The sequence below is a fragment of the Nanorana parkeri genome, unplaced genomic scaffold (genome assembly GCF_000935625.1).
Source record: "Nanorana parkeri isolate BGI_ZX_2015 unplaced genomic scaffold, ASM93562v1 scaffold480, whole genome shotgun sequence".
NCBI lineage: Eukaryota > Metazoa > Chordata > Amphibia > Anura > Dicroglossidae > Nanorana > Nanorana parkeri.
This window is the reverse complement of record NW_017306748.1, coordinates 571,150-587,476: the sequence shown is the minus strand read 5'-3', so window position 1 is coordinate 587,476 and position 16,327 is coordinate 571,150. Positions and strand designations below refer to the sequence as shown.

General features: G+C 40.7%; 1 protein-coding gene across 2 annotated transcripts in view; it reads right to left on the bottom strand.

Moving 5' to 3' along the window:
• Positions 1-16,327, bottom strand: part of LOC108790551 (acid-sensing ion channel 2) — a 434,952-nt gene that overhangs the window by 75,578 nt on the left and 343,047 nt on the right. For both annotated transcript variants that reach the window (XM_018560838.1, XM_018560837.1), the window contains exon 3: positions 11,452-11,579. In XM_018560838.1, coding sequence (XP_018416340.1) covers positions 11,452-11,579 — 128 coding nt within the window. The remainder of the gene's footprint in view (positions 1-11,451; positions 11,580-16,327) is intronic.

Genomic DNA, 16,327 nt, shown 5'->3' with positions numbered 1-16,327 from the left:
TGCCCTGGTTTCGCACACCTTGACTGAATGGCCGGACGCCAGGACCGGGCGCATCAGAGCCCCAGACACGGAAAACAAGGTGCAGGAAACCGCCTCAGCCTTCTGATCGGTGGGGTCCTTAAAGGACTGCGAATCCTCAACCGGGATAAGAGTGGCCTTGTTCAAGCGGGAGACCGGGGGGTCCACCACAGGCAGAGTGGCCCACTTGGACAGGAAACTTTCCTCAAATGGATAGCAAACCGAAAAACGTTTTGGAACCGCAAAGGATTTGGACGGGCGTTTCCACTCCTTATAAATGAACTCGTCAAAAAAAGGAATGTAGGGAAACACCTTAGCAGAACGCTTGCCCTTATGCGTTCCAAACTGTACCGAGACCATGGCAGAAGTGCCAGGAGACTCCTCAATCTTAAGCGTCTCACGGACGGCGCGCACCAGCTCACGTTCCTGAACCATGAGCGCCGACGCAGATTCATCCTCACTGCCCGAGTCCGGCAGCGAGGAGTCCCCCGGATCCGGATGAGGCGACGTGGACGGAAGTTCCCCCTCCTCCTCGGACTCCCTAGACAATGCTGGGAATGGCAAGGGCAGAACCTGTTTTTTAGGTAGCAGAAAAACTGCCCACCAGAGAATCACCACTAGGCCACAGGGAGACCACCCGCAGTACTCACAACCCCGAGCTGTGTCACTGTGTCAAGCACCAGCAGCGTCCGACCCCCAGCAAGGGAGAGATGTCCCCTATGTGCTTCCTGTAGCGTCGTCTGAGGCCAAAATGAAGTGTGTCAAGCGGTTGTCATGTGCACCCCGGGGAACGAAAGTCGCAGCCGACCCGCCGAGGCAGAGCCTGCATGCGCTCGATGGCCACCCAGGGGAGACTACCAGGATCCATCATAGGGTTGCCAGAGTTGCCACCTGTCCAGGATTCACCCAGACAGTCCAGGTTTTGAATGCTGTGTCCGGGTTTCACGGCAGCAGAAACCCGGACACAAGATGTCGGACAGACAGGGGCAACCAAAATTAAGATAGGGGATACTGGCCCCCCACTGAAAATGGTGCCACCCATTCATATGTAAATATCACAGTTGAGACTATTTACAAATGAATAAACCACGACTCATTCTCCTCAAAAAATGTCCACGCATCGCTAGAGTGTTCGGGTTTCTCTTGAAGAAAAGGTGGCAGCCCTAATCCATCACCATCCATCACCATCCAGCATGTCGCCCTGGTGACACTTGCTAGCAGATCCGAGAAAAAACGGAAGAAGGAAAATAACATTTCCAGAGATAATTTTTTTTAGCTCCTTACTCCTGACGCTAGGCAAAAAACTGGAGACTTGTCAGCAGGTGGGGGGTTGGGCCACCAGCAGGGACTGCCCCTAGGCTGTCTATGTCTTTTTGTTATGTGCGTAGCGTCCTACTCCTGCAGGTGGCGATGTACCCTACCTTTCAGGATCTACGATCTGTTGCCCTGTGTCCTTCAATGAACGGGAGAGAAACATGCACAGTCCTGCAGCTCCCAAAGATCAGGGGAGATCCAGCACTGGCACAGAGAGAAGAAGGGGAGGGGTCTTGTGTATTAAAAAACTTTGAATGGCAAATAGCATAACATCACAGTGTTGTATACATCTTAGATTGCCTTGTAACATGTGCCCAATTGTATACAATTGGGCACATGTTACAAGGACTCTTTAATTGTGGCTGCATCTTAGATTGCCAACAGTCAACTGGCAGGAAAGCTCTCTGGTGGAATACCAGCCAGCAAACATCACCCACGGTTTGGGACCTGCAATGCAGCGTCCACAGTTACTAAGATAGCCTTGGGTCAGGAATGACTTGCTTGGCCCAGTTTGGATGCGCTTCACCACCTGACATTCCAACACAGAGCTTTGCCACCGGATACTGACTCTCTGTGTCTCTCGCATGTTGATAGATGCCTGAATGTTGTATACCTCACTGTAAGTACGTTTTTGCAATCTGCTTAAAAGCTTACTTATAATACATCCTCCTTCTTCTCTGTACCCATACAAATGAGATTGTGGTTTCCTAATCTTGCTGATCAAGGCTGGATGAGGAAACAATTGTATGTTGTTGGGTTACTCCCACTGACCAGAGTGGAAGGAATGGCGGTGTCTGCATAGTACATAAGTATGTACATTTGGAATGTGGTCTACTCCACTGTCCTGCAGTTTTTTTGGACCTAACTTTTTCCGCATGTGAAGATGTCACAGCAAACAATGAGACCGACCCTGACAATATTGTATTATAATCCTTGTGAGTGTTTGGGAAATGTACAGTACTTTTCAGATGGCTTTGAGGCTGTAGCCTCACCGTTGTACAATAAAGAATACATTTGGATGGGCACCAGCAATGTGTTTTCCTCTGCCTGAGCATAATACAGAGTGCCCGTCTGTTGGGGTCTCTTCTACCTGGCACTTTTTAAGTCTCCTTTATGTGCTACTTCCATTTTATTAAGCACAGATCAGTGAGCACCACCCTTCAGAAAAATCAATTGGTTAACACGGCAATTAATCACCTAGAACAGAGATGCTGAGCTGACAGGTCGTGCATAGTAATTGATGGAACGTTTTTTGTTGTGTTTACCCGGCAGACATGACATTGTATCTCTGCAGTGTGTACAGTAGACAAGAGAAAACTGCAAGACTAGAAAATGTCTGCCTGAGACAGGCAACTGAGGCTTTCATGTTTATTCATTCATTCAACAGGTTTCTCAGTTTTTATACGCAACATATTTTGCTGTAAAATAAAAGATGAGATGAAAAGTGCAATTATTAATGTCAGAAAAATCTAACATTGGCAGAGGTCAAGGATGCACAAGAATCTGATCTTTAAGAAAATACTACGGGGGGAATTTATCAAAACTGGAGCAGAAAAAATCTGGAGCAGTTGTCCATGCCAACCAATCAGCTTCTTTCATTTTCAAATATTAACTGAACTGAAGAGAGAAGCTGATTGGTTGCTATGGGCAACTGCTCCAGATTCTGTCTTCTCCAGTTTTGATAATTCTTCCCACTGAGTTTCTCAGGAAGACAATGATGCAGAACTGTGATGCAGCTACACCTACACAGTTTTATTCAAATAAAAGACAGTTATTTGTATTCACCATTTTGATGCCAGTCAAAACTGCCAAATGAGCCAAAACTGCCCACAGATGTGCAGAGAAAAACAAGTGGGGAGATATGTGCCCATCCTTCTCATCATCGCAAGCCCACCACAAGCTTCTCCTCGACTGGCAACAACTGACTACAGTGCATGCTTGGGGAAGGGATTACTCCCCTTCCTTCACAGTATCAGGGGTCAAGCATTTTTTTTTATTCCAGCGTTTAGCAACTACACACAAGCTAAAAAACATGTCCCAAAGTATACCTGTCATAAAGGCAATAAGCTGCCATTGTTGCCCCCCTACGGGCATGCACCCCCTACATGGCCAAGTTCAATACCTTTAATTTAATGAATCCTGATTCCGGGTCAGTGACTTAATGTCCGAAAAAAGTTATTATTTCTTCACGTATTCCAGGCCAGCAACTCAAAGTACTGAATAGAAAGCATTGGGCTGACAGCCAGGCACCCAGCATTCTGAGAAAGGACTCTGCCTCTATTATCAACCACTAATGTCAGTGGTTCACAATGATGCACTTAGACCTTAGCGGCTGATAGGACAATGCATCTAAGGTGCATGGCAAGCTTATGCTGCTATAAGGTGTGCAGTTACAGTCTAGCATAGCACAGAATATACACTGCAGTGAATACAGGACCCTGAAGTTGCTCTCAGGGCTAGGTGTGGGAATTCGAGGTCTCTTGATTCAATCACATATGGCAGCCTGGAGCAGGGGCCCACTGAGGACCCATTCACATCCTTGTGTTATGTCATGTGTTAACATGCATTGCGGTAAGGTAGACCACTCAAAATGAATGGGCTGCAAGCCTACCCTACCATGTGTAAAATTGCACTATCGTGTATAATGCAAAGACACTCGCTTCCAGGTGACACCCCGAATGTCACTCAGCCACATTCCTAAAAGGCTGGTGTACTGCGTGGACAGACAGACACTCATGCAACATTTTCCATGTCATGCCAAGCCCCCATGAGTTTACTAGGCCTGTCCTAGTCTCCCTCTACTGTTCCTGAGTGTCTCCGTGCTTCTGCCACCTGCTCCATGTAGCCGCCATTCCAGGCTCCATCCCTGGCCACTGGCACTGATCCTGGTATGCCACTCCTAGCCATTGTTCCTGGTACACTCCATTAGTCGCTGGCACCATTCCTGGTGTGCTCACAAAACTTCTCAAAGCTCTTGTAGCTGAGCAAAGCTACTCCTAGTACACTCCAGTTGTCCAACTCTCTTCTTGCACCTGGAAACAACTACTCCTAGCACATGCACCCTTTGCCAAACTCTGCTTCTACGAGCCCTCGCAGCCAGGCACATCCCAGCATGTCTCTTTAGTGCCCACACCAAAGTAGTTAATTAGGGCTGATTGATTGGGATAAATAAACAGTTAATAAGAAGTTACATTGGAACAAATTGAACATTGTGTGTGTGTATATATACAGTATACCCACACTGTATATTTCTGTTTTTCTCTCCATTTGCCCGGTTGATTTAACTAACATCATATGCATCTCATTCCTTTGATGAAAAAAAGTAACATGGCTCCTTTTGTATTTACCCTGTTTATAAACACTGTTCAGAGGTGAAATAGAGAGAGACACACTGTGTCAGAAAGTACATTTTTAACAGCAGCTGCTGTATTTACACCGGAACTCCAGACTGTCATTTTTACAGCCGGGAATCACCAGTAAATGCAGGGGGGAAGCAAGAGAAGTATGTGGGAGATACTACATACACCCTGTCTACTTCAGTTATGTGTAACATGCCCAATGTCCACTATTGGATAAACATAATTTCCAATCACACATTCATAGAAAAGCCATTACATTACTAAGTATAAATAAAGCAGACTGATAGTTCTTCTCACAGACAAATCAGAGGAACTACCTAGTCACATTTGGAAAATGTAGATTTTTTTCTTTAAATATGCGCATAACAATCCAAGTTTTCTCACCTGCTCCTGCCTGGTGGATTAATTGGAAAGGAGGAGAGAAGGCCACGGATGAGCTACATTGTTCATTCTGAGTTAGCAAACAACGACTGCAGAGGAAAGCAAACAACGACTGCAGAGGAAATCTGTAAACACTTCTCAGAATGAAGGCGCCCACAGACATAAGATGGAGATGTAACTGGTGAAGGATTGTTTTGTAGAATGATTGTGGCACATACATGCACAATGGTATTGCCCAGGAATGCATGCTTGTCACAGGCATAAGATAATAGTGACTGTACATACATTTAATAAATATCTCTCAGATTAGTTACTGTCTATTCAATAAAAATAAATAATAAAAATAAATAAATAAAAATAATTTCCTTCAAAGGACTTTTCCAATGACACCTTTCTTCCTATGCATGCTCTGTATACTAAAAGGGGATTTTAAATGATGAGGTAACTATAACTCTGTAAGTACTCAGTCATTTGGTCTTCTGTGCTATGGTAGCAATCACTCTCTATTTCTATATTACAAACTGTGACTGCTGTTATGTTACAGTGACTGACTGACTGGTGACAGAGTGACTGCTGATAGTTCAGTCAGTCTTTATAAAGAGACTGCATGATTGATTACATGTTTGGTGCTAATGTAAAACAAAATCATCTGTTTTTTTGTCATTGATGCACAAACAATTCAACTGAGCCATACACAATGATCCAGTAGCGCTCCATAGATTACAAAGTGTATTTACAGCCACAGAGGAGCAGCTGACCTGAAGCCTTCACACAAGCCAATATGACAATGTTGGCAACTTCTCTCCTCCTCATTTGTGGAACAATAGGAGGAGTGCAGATAACAAAGGTTGGCTCAAGGCTTGGAGGGAGATTTTTTTGAAAGGAAAGGGCAGTATCTTTAGAATGCAGTGTAAAGGTGCCCATACACCTTACGATTATCGTACGATAATCGTATGCGATCGACTTTTCGTACGACAATCGTAACGTGTGAATAGAGTGCCCGACCGATAGTACTGTACAATCGTACGACTTTTGACGGTCAAGCATGTTTGAAAACTTTGGTTGATCGTACGATGTTCGCATGGTTGGTGGCGTTTCCGTCCGTCAAAAGTCGTACGATTAACACTGCGCATGCGCAAACGAAAATAATTGCGGTCAATTACCGCAAGTCGTCCAGGTGTTTTTTTTCTAACTACCGCTGATTGAACCTTGCGATAATCGGGGCAGGATGGGGCCGTCGTACGAAAATCGTACGACGGTTCGATCATCGGACGAAAAGTTTCGTCCGATAATCGTAAGGTGTATGGGCACCTTAAGGGTGCTAGGACAATTCCTTCAGGTGCTGCTCTGACAGGGTCAATCAAGCAAATTTTACAAATAGGAACCAACACACACACACACACACACATTCAGATATTACAGTGTAATGCGTGTCTGCTCATCTGACAACAATTTATTAGATGCTATACTTTCATGGAAATATAATTTGTTCAGTACTTATATAGCCACACATGCCCTAAAATGGTTTTACTTATACTGCCCAAATATGGAATGATAACATATGTGGCCGATCAGAGTAAATCAGAAGTAGTTTGAAAGGAAATGGAAGGGATTTTCTCTACCACCCCTGCCACAACCTTTCATTTCAGTGCCCTCAAAGGCTGAGAAGATGAATAGCAGTGCTTGTCAGGTGTCATTAAGGGCTTGTTCACACCAAATGCAGACCAGATCTGCATACAACTAGGATTCTGATGTGATTGCATTTGATGAGCACAGATAAGCAATATATATTATTAGAGGTGCGTTTTTTGATTATTAGAGGTGCACCGAAATGGAAATTCTAAAACCAAAACGATACCGAAATTTACAAAAATGTCAGACCGAAAATGTATTACAGAGACAGTGGAGTCAGGAATAGTTTCCCTGGTTTGTAGACAGGCATAATGTGAAATAACATATCTGTTTCCATCACCTTCATCATTTTAACACCATCACCTTCATCATTTTAACACCAACACCTTCATATAACACTAGCATGCTTATCCTAGGCATTAATACATACTACAACAATTCCTTTCCATGTGTTGAAGATAATTGAGAGCATGTGGAACAAAAGCTGCATAGTAGTCTGGGCCTACTGAAGCATTTGCCAACATATTTCTTCCACTAAAGTTGCTGGCCTCTGCTTTAAGCAGTACGCAACAAGGTTAAGATTTATATACAGAATAAGCTTAGTCAAGAAGAAAGCAATGGAGGGCACAACCTGGACACATGGCTTCCCTGCTTCTGCCGGCAGCTGTATATTTTACAAGGAAGAGTGTTTGGATGGCGGAGATGTGGGTGGGTGGCAAATGTTATAATTCTTAACAATACATATAGTACCCAAGTGTTCTTAGTGCTGAACGGACTAAAGATTTGGAAGCACACGCTTAGCATCGTCTGTTTTTTTTTAAAAACACATTTAATACATTTTAGAAGCCAAGATCAATTCCTAGGAGAAGAAAAGCTAAAAAAAAAGCCCATCACAGGTCTGATAAATTTGCTGTGCAGCCATGAAACAGCCCAAAGCCCTAATAGGTCCTACTCTGCAGGGTACCGTTTTCTAACTATATTACAATATATTGTAATACATCCAATATTGCATTCCCACTTTAATGTGTCACATTCTACCAAGATTGCACAGTATAAGGCTTGCATTACTATGTAGGTGGAATATAGTAATAAATCACAGTGTGTACTACAGCGGCTGGATGATGCCTGGCCTATTGGCTCAGTGCTGACATGCCTGACACAGTCCTATATTTTATCAGCCATATTAAATGTTCCAGCTCATTTTCTAGCTATCAGTGTAGAGGTTGTGCATTGTGCGTGTCCTCTTATGCTGGGAACGGTGCAGTATAAAATTATAGGTTTTAATCTTCACAGATGTTTATGTAGCAAGCCGTGGCCAGGATCATTGAGTATAGGAGGAAATTACAGGAACTTTTTTCCCCCAAAGTCAATAAGAATAAACCTTTGAAAAGGCTGTTTGCAGATTAACACACTGCTATGTGCGTTGATGCATGACATTGTGGCAAGAATGGGCCCTAAAGAAAAAAAAAATGCAAACATATCTAATTTATGAGTTTCTAAAGGGATTACTCTTCTTCCTGGCATCTAATATTGGGTGAAGCTGGCTTTTAAAGAGTCATAATTATTTGCAAATAATGAATGCACAACTGTTGCTCATAGGAACGGGGTAATAATTGTAGTTTCAAATCACATTAAAGTACATCTTGCCAAAGTTTAACATAACATTATCACTGCATACAGTCCTATAGAAACTGTCTGTATTGTGAAAATATGAGAAGCCATGTATACCATCTTGTCTAATTGTAATGTCTTTCTTATAATGTAAAGCGCTGCGCAAACTGTTAAACTATATAAATACTATGTAATAATAATACGCCGTTCAAACGCATCTTGCCAACATCATTTTATAAACAGAAGTATAATTTTCCCTGTCAAGCTAGAATGTGAAACTCCCCAATGCAGGCAACTTAATGGAAGGGATTTCCTATCTAATCCTCTTATGAGAGAGTTCAAGTGGATGTTGTTGAGCCCTTCACTTTCTATAGAACTTATTTCTATTTTTCAAATTCAGTTCTTCCTTTTAACATTATCTGTGTTACGTTTAGTTATTATGTGAATGAAACATTTAAACACTCTAATAAAAAGGTAAATGCATGCATCAAACGTGCCTCCCGGGTGGGTATCTGTTGTCTGCACTTACTGTAGTGGAACGTATGTGGCAAGTGGGTGAAGTCCTGAAAACATAACTACACCATGTGGCCACATTCATTGTTGTAAAGCTGATGATGGAGAAGATTCAGTCTTTCGCAGATTTGGTGATGTATAAAGATGCCCAAATTCAGTCATTAGCACTCCTTTCAAACATCAGGGTGGCCTATCAGGGTGGGCCCATAATTAGTAGTACATATTAGTTACACAGATTCTGCTGCTCATTAAATGCAGGTAAACCACAGACTGAATAAAATTAAGTGTAATTACTGACCTATCCAGGTTATAAAGTTCCAAAGGGACAAATTAACCACCCTGCTGAAAGAACAACATTTAGGTGCATAATGATGCAAGTTTCAGGTAATAAGATTCTCCATCTTCTGTACACACACAATCATTAAGTTAGGGCTTGAGCCACTTTTTTTTTTACTGACTGGAGGCACATGTATGTGCACATGTACTGTACTGAACTGCTGTGTAATGAGTCATGTGACACCTGGGTGGGGCCTTTTCTCATGGTGTGCATGTACACAATTACAATAATATTCCATATGTTTTGTTATTTCTATGAAAGCCTTTGGGTAAAGTAAATGTTTCAATCAAAAATGGCACATTTTATTTATGAGGTCCGCTACCAACAGCTAATCCAGAAGGATTACAAGAAGATATTCTGTGTGCCTACCAGACGCACATACTTATGTTTCTGAATGCTTGTGTTCTCAAGGGAAAATAGATTGTCAATAAATTCTATTTAGGGGTAATTATCTTGTAATCCTGCCTTACATAGCAACTTATAAATGTTTAAGAGATTGCATTTTATTTATTATGCTCTGTTGGTCAATATATAGGCAATCCTGCTCAATTTTACAATATGCAAGGGGAAGAAGAAATGTCTGTGGCCACACACCGGGGAGATATTACATGCTGCTCAAGCGATATAAAGGAAAGTCCAGCACTTCCCATTCATTGCCAAATCAAGTGTACCTTGCCAAAAATGTAAATTTCTTCATTTTACTAATGGAACTCTGTTGGTGGCTTTCAAAGTAGGAATTTGGTAATACAATTCACAAGTGATGAGGAATAAAACTGGGAAGGAATGGTCAAAGTAAAAATATCCAAATCAAAATCTGCAAGTAAAATCTTTTCAGTGGGGGTTTAAATGCCGTCAGCTAGAAAGGAAATGAACCGTTAAAAAATTAAACTGTGTTTTAACAAGTAGTTCAGGAGGACGTTTTCTACGACATTATGTTAGTTTAAATCTTGAGTAGAGAACATAGCTGAAGCTTAGAAGACATAAGTAACATCCAGAGTAATCCTGCCACCTTGTTTATTCCTTACTGCAGTGCTGAGACAAAAGTTATCAATCAAAACCTAATTTTGTGGCCTCATTACTAAGGCAGACACTAGAACATTCACCTGGAAATATCTGTGACCCGTTCCTTTTTATCAGCACAGGTACATCAATCATAGTCAGACACTGTTCATCTGCGAGTCATTTACACATTGTAAGGAGTGATGACATGCTAATGCAGACATAATAGATTTTCCTTGCTTCTCTATTCTAGAGGTTCATTAAAACTCATCATTTAATTTTCTAGTAGCCTTAATCTCTAGCCAACCAAAACAGGAGATGTGATCCCCAGCCTATGTCCATATTAGAACAGCTTTTGCACTTTATAAAGTCAAGTCTTGGGCTTTTGATGCTGGTTTGCACTATGACAGTGTCGTTAAAACCAATTCGCAGGGCGATAAGTTATTTTTCATGCATTTGACCTCTTGTTAATTTACCCATCAAAATGTTCAATATCACAAAAATAAATATAGCATGGGTGTGGAGTAAATTGTTCCTTATGAAATCAACATCTGAATTCCTCCATTTCTCATGAATTGGGATGTTCTCTCCACCTGGAATGGTTCCTTCATCTGCTTACCTCATAGAAACTCACTCTTAAAGCTCAACTCCAGGAATATGAAAAGACTACCCTTGAAGTGGGGACCCTGTGGGGGCACATTTACTTACCTTACCCCTCACTTCCGTAGGATCTTCATTCCCTGTGACTGGTCTCCTGAAGCCCTTTCTCTTGGGCGCTCCAGCCCACAGCCGATAACCTTACTACATATATTTTAAGAACTTCAGTCCTGCATTAGAAGTGAGTGCGCCGAGGCACACTCATTACCTGGAGCATCGAAGAGAAGAGGTGAGCTTTAAGAGAGTGAAATACAGTAAGTAAATTTGCTTTTACTGGTACCCTGGGCCTCAACAAGCATTTCACCCTTGTATTGCAGAGTTAGCCCTAACTGCAGGAGTAGTTTAAAAAAAATATTTTTGGAGTTGAGCTTCAATTCCAGCCAGAAGTGTGCAGTATTATTAGGCACAAACCTGTGGAATAATCCTTTTGCATGCAGAATACAATAAATTCATGTCTAAAGTCTAACAGATCCACATAATAAAACTTTAGTGATTTGAAGAAAAAAAATGGAGCATTATGTTTTTGTCAATGGACACTTGTTTGTTTCTTAATGTCTTTTCTCATAACTCTGTTACTGTCTGATTTGTATATTTGCTGGATATGCAGGTTAAAGAAAAAAATCTACTTACCCTCTGCTCCTGAGTAGCCACAAAGGTCTGGAATCCAGGAGCTACACCGAACCCTAGTTCTTGGATAAACGGCGGCTCAGACTGGCTGTGTATTTGAACTTTCACTCCAGCTTCAAAAGTGGTTTCCTCTGCGGAAAAAAAACAACATGTGATGAGTGTCAGAGGCTTGCAAACAAACAGTGGTTCCAGACAAATATATGTGTACTGTTCATTTTTGTTTAAACCGAAGTCCTTGAATTTCTAGAATTATCAAGCAGTTAATATTGTTACGCATTCAATTTGTTTGACTTTGCATGTTAGAATCTCATCACAATTTAATACAATAGACATTCTGGGAAAAGTCCTTCACAATTCTTAATAACTTCACATTTACTTATTACAATGTTTAGTGAGAAGCTTATTCCATTAGCAGAAAGTTAAAAAAATAAAATAATTTAGTTTCAAAAATGTTATTAAATTGAGAAAAAAAAAATGTTTTTTGGGGCGTTAAAAGATGGTGGTAATCATATCTGTATAAATGAGAATGTGATCATATTATTATCTCCATTATTATCATCAAAGCAATTCAGCCATAGCCACTTCTGAATAAAGAAATTCTAGATTGACCTTCATGTTGGAGGCGTATTGTATTATTGTGATGCACCGAGAAGCAATTTTGAAGATGTTACTAAAGTGGAATATAATAGCCTCCTGATTTTCACTCTGTGATCTTTATGTCCTTTATTTAATGTCCTAAGATATGTAGTAACCAATAGCAACTAATCAGATATTGGCTTTCTGTGAATGCTCTGACATTTGGAAATAGGACTGGTTAGTGGTAAATCAGTGTTGCTTGCATGAAATCCAGGGTACTCCATTATGTTAATTCCAACACTTCCTAATACCTGTACCTGACCCACCTCTACTCTACCTTTTTATTAGCCCATTTTTGCAATAGGTTGTCTCTGGCCATTAGTATGTGTGGATAATACAATGGCTTGCAAAAGTATTCACCCTTGGCATTATTCCTATTTTGTTGCATTACCACCTAGAATTAAAATGTATTTTTGTTTGGATTACATGTAATGAACATACACAAAACAGTCCAAAATGGTGGAGTAGTTTGTTGGAGGCATCAATCCAATTACTTTACTATGAGCCTTTACTACGCAGTCGTATCTTTAATATGTTGTGTTTTTCTCCTAATGAACTACATGGTAAAAAGAAACCATAGCTGTGCTCCCTACTGTGCGCCATTTCAATTGTTAAACTTTTACAAATTTCGAGAAACACTTCATTGCCTTTTGCATTGATTTATAAACAAAAGCCCTGTGAGTCTTATAGATGTGGGGAAAAGTGATCTGGGTATTGATTTTACATAAGTTGTAACATTTGTTTGGTCACGGCAGCGCTTCATTATAACATTAAATTTGAGAGCACAATAATTCTAGTCTGTCAGCACTTGTAAATAAACACAATTTGGCATTTCATAAAAATTGTTGCAGCTTGTTGCAAACATTTCAGAAATGTGTTCATTGCTAAATAAACCATTATTGAAAAGAAGTTGATTTATATTAATGGGTTTTGATCTATGTTAGCCCATTATTCCTAATGGACCTCTTATTTTCACAGTAAACCTTTTTTATTACATGTACCATCACGGTCTGCTCATGTCCTCAAAGTGTACTTTATGTCTAATAAATACTGCTAGAGAATATTACTGAGAAAATCACCAACATACTCATTTAACTTTATGCAAAGAACAATACAGGACATATCTGAAGTGCAGCATATATAGTATTATATTATACCATAAGGCAAAGCAAAAAAAAACAAACAATGATGTAATAGTAAACGTAGTTACCTATTGCAACCAAATTTAGCTTACTTACAAAAGTCAGTAAAATATGAATTCTGATAGGCTGCCATGGTTTTTTGTACTTTGCATTTTCATTGTCCGTATACTTGTAGATTCAATACAGTATTATTTCTTGTAAAATGCTTCCATAGAGACTTGATGGAGCAGACACAAGTCTGATTTCTTGTACAGCATTCAAGGTAAAGCAAGTGGGAATCAGATGCCACCAAGCTAGGAGAATAAGGCTTGGCCCATGTAACAAGCTAAGTAACAAGATCAGGAGATATGTACACGAGGGGGACACTAAATAAAGTTACAAGACAAGATGCTGCACAGCACGGCGGCCTTTCGGCTCATCATCTCTCATAAAACAGTGAACGTGCCACAGGATAACAAAGCAAACCTAATAACACGCAAGTCCGAGGGGGAGATGGGACCAACAATGGACCAATAACGTTTATATTCATGGTAAGGAAAGTTGCTGAGTGCCTGCAAAGTTCGCAGTGTCTTGCTGCACCAACTAATAAAGTCTTTTTTTTTGGTTACATGTCATAGCCTTTATTTTTGTTCTCTTTAAAAGTTTTCTCCTAACATTAAAGGCAAAAAATAACAACAAAAGTCTGGCAGGTAAAGTATTTATGATTCAACTGCAATTTCATAAAGACAGCGCTAGTAAAAAAAAAACACACACACTGTGGTGCCCCTACAAAGAGACCTGACACCATGGATCAGTTGTACAGGTTGTGTCAGGCTATAAACTGTTTAATTTAGGTAAGCCTTTGGGAATGATGTAATCAGTAAGACCATCTCTAATTTGAATGAGGATTTCATAAATTACGGGTGTTTTCTTGATTAAGAATTTGATGGAGTTTGTTGTTGAACTAGGATTCACTATGTTCTTGAGGAGTGGTTCGAACTAGGATTCACTATGTTCTTGAGGAGTGGTTCGAACTAGGATTCACTATGTTCTTGAGGAGTGGTTCTCAACCTGTATAACCTCAGGACCCACATTTGTACTTGGTCATTAAGTCGCGACCCAAACCACACTGCAGTGGAGTGCAAGCGATCAAACTGTGGACGGGAGGTGTGTTTAGGGTGGCATTAAAATGAATGGCAATGCAATGCACCTCCCGCACCAGAACGAACAATAGGTGCAATTGCGTGGTAGTTTGTGTGCGTCTGTCAGTGTTTTAATCACAAACAATCTCACAGACATTCACACTCCCCCCCAAAAAAATGTAGGGGTTCAGTGTGGGCTGCTGTACTGTGACAGAGCTTCATCCATAGGTGCATTGCTTGTACAGCTTCCTTGCACTCTCTGTAGAGGTGCCGGGACCCAGAATATGATGTCACTCCGGCCACGCAAGGTAGCTGTAAGCAATGCATGTATGGATGGAGCTTCCTTGCGGCCATCTCTCCAGCCCACCCTACCTCTTGGTGCCAGGCAGCATATTTTGAATGGCTGCTTGGCGCGAGAACTGATACTGCCGTGCTAGGGGGAGGCTAAGGAGCCTCTCAACTAGTGCACTAGAAGGCATGCGGCGACCCACTGAACATGGGATCACGACCCACCAGTTGAGAGCCATGGTTCTAAAGCTTTGTCTAGTATCCAAGACTGTACAAGGTATAAAACATTTGTTTAGTTAGGATACTTTGGGATTATCAGTATTTTGTAGTGTTTTTGCTGGTAAAGGTGGTCTCTACCTGAAGTGAAGTGATCCTTGCACACAGGGTGACAGTTTGCTGAGCCGGTGTGTCCATCGGGAGGGTAGGGATGTGGAGGAGGGCACTTACTGGGAGGTGAATGACATTTTAAGTGCATTTAACCTCATGTATATATGAATGGCTTTACTTTTGGTTGATTGAATGTGAGCATGACAATGTCTGTTGATCTGGGGAGGGCATGGAGAGTCTCTCCAAAATTTTAAGCGCTGCATATTTAAATATATTTATTTGTGGGCTGTGTATCATCTTGGTGTTAGCAGTTTTAGAAAGAGGATTGATTGAGCACAATTACATATTCACTTAGCTCCAAATTCCTCCAGCATCCTCTAGAATTGTTACATTGTATCTCGTTACTAAGATGTATTTATTTCCTATGATCCTCAGCTCCATCTAGCGGTCTTAATTTGGTATTTTCCCGATTCACTACTGCCCATACAATTCGAAGATCTTTTGACCAGAAGTTGTATTCCCCCTCGAACGCATGTTCAAGGAACGCATACATTGCACATGACATGCACCTGGTTGCATACCCACTCATGGAAGACATTATTTTATTCCACCCTTACTATTTATTTATTTTTATTTTTAGTGTATATTAGGGATTATATAAGGTTAATTATTTAACTGTAGTTTTATTTTCTAGGGTTTAGTGGATCACGAGTGGCCTGTTCAATAACTTGTTTGTTAAATTAGATAATTTAAATTAAATTAGATTAAGATAAATAAATTATACTGAATTATACTACCAACCTGGGTTAAATTATGGTTCACAAGTGGTACACGTAGAACATTCAATTGTGCCCCATTCTCACAACAACTGGTTGACAGATGTACATGCATTTTTTTTGTTGGACCAATAGGTTCATTCATGAAAGTAAAAGAACAGTTTGTATGATCTACTTTCAAGGTTTGCCTTGATGAAAAAGCAGGCCATGTATCTTTATTTGTATTTTAAGGCAGTGATCATGCATGGACTTACTAATGTTGGATAACAGGTCTAACATGCCAGGTCATGAATGCAATTGTTGTCTGTATAAGATGGGATGAGTTACTGAAGCAATTATGAATCACAGATCTGTGAGATTCAGCACAAATACCCGATTATTTGTTTTACTGGACACACATAAATCTCAGCTACACTAGTACCATCAAGCTACATAGAAAAGGATAGTTATCACTTTCAGAGCACATAATCCCTGGCACAGAAATGCAGTTTATTTCTCTTCCTACCTACTATCTTAATGACAAGGTGTGATATATCATTCAGAGACGCTGAAACATGGGTGAATATTGGACATTCTGTATAGCACCTGA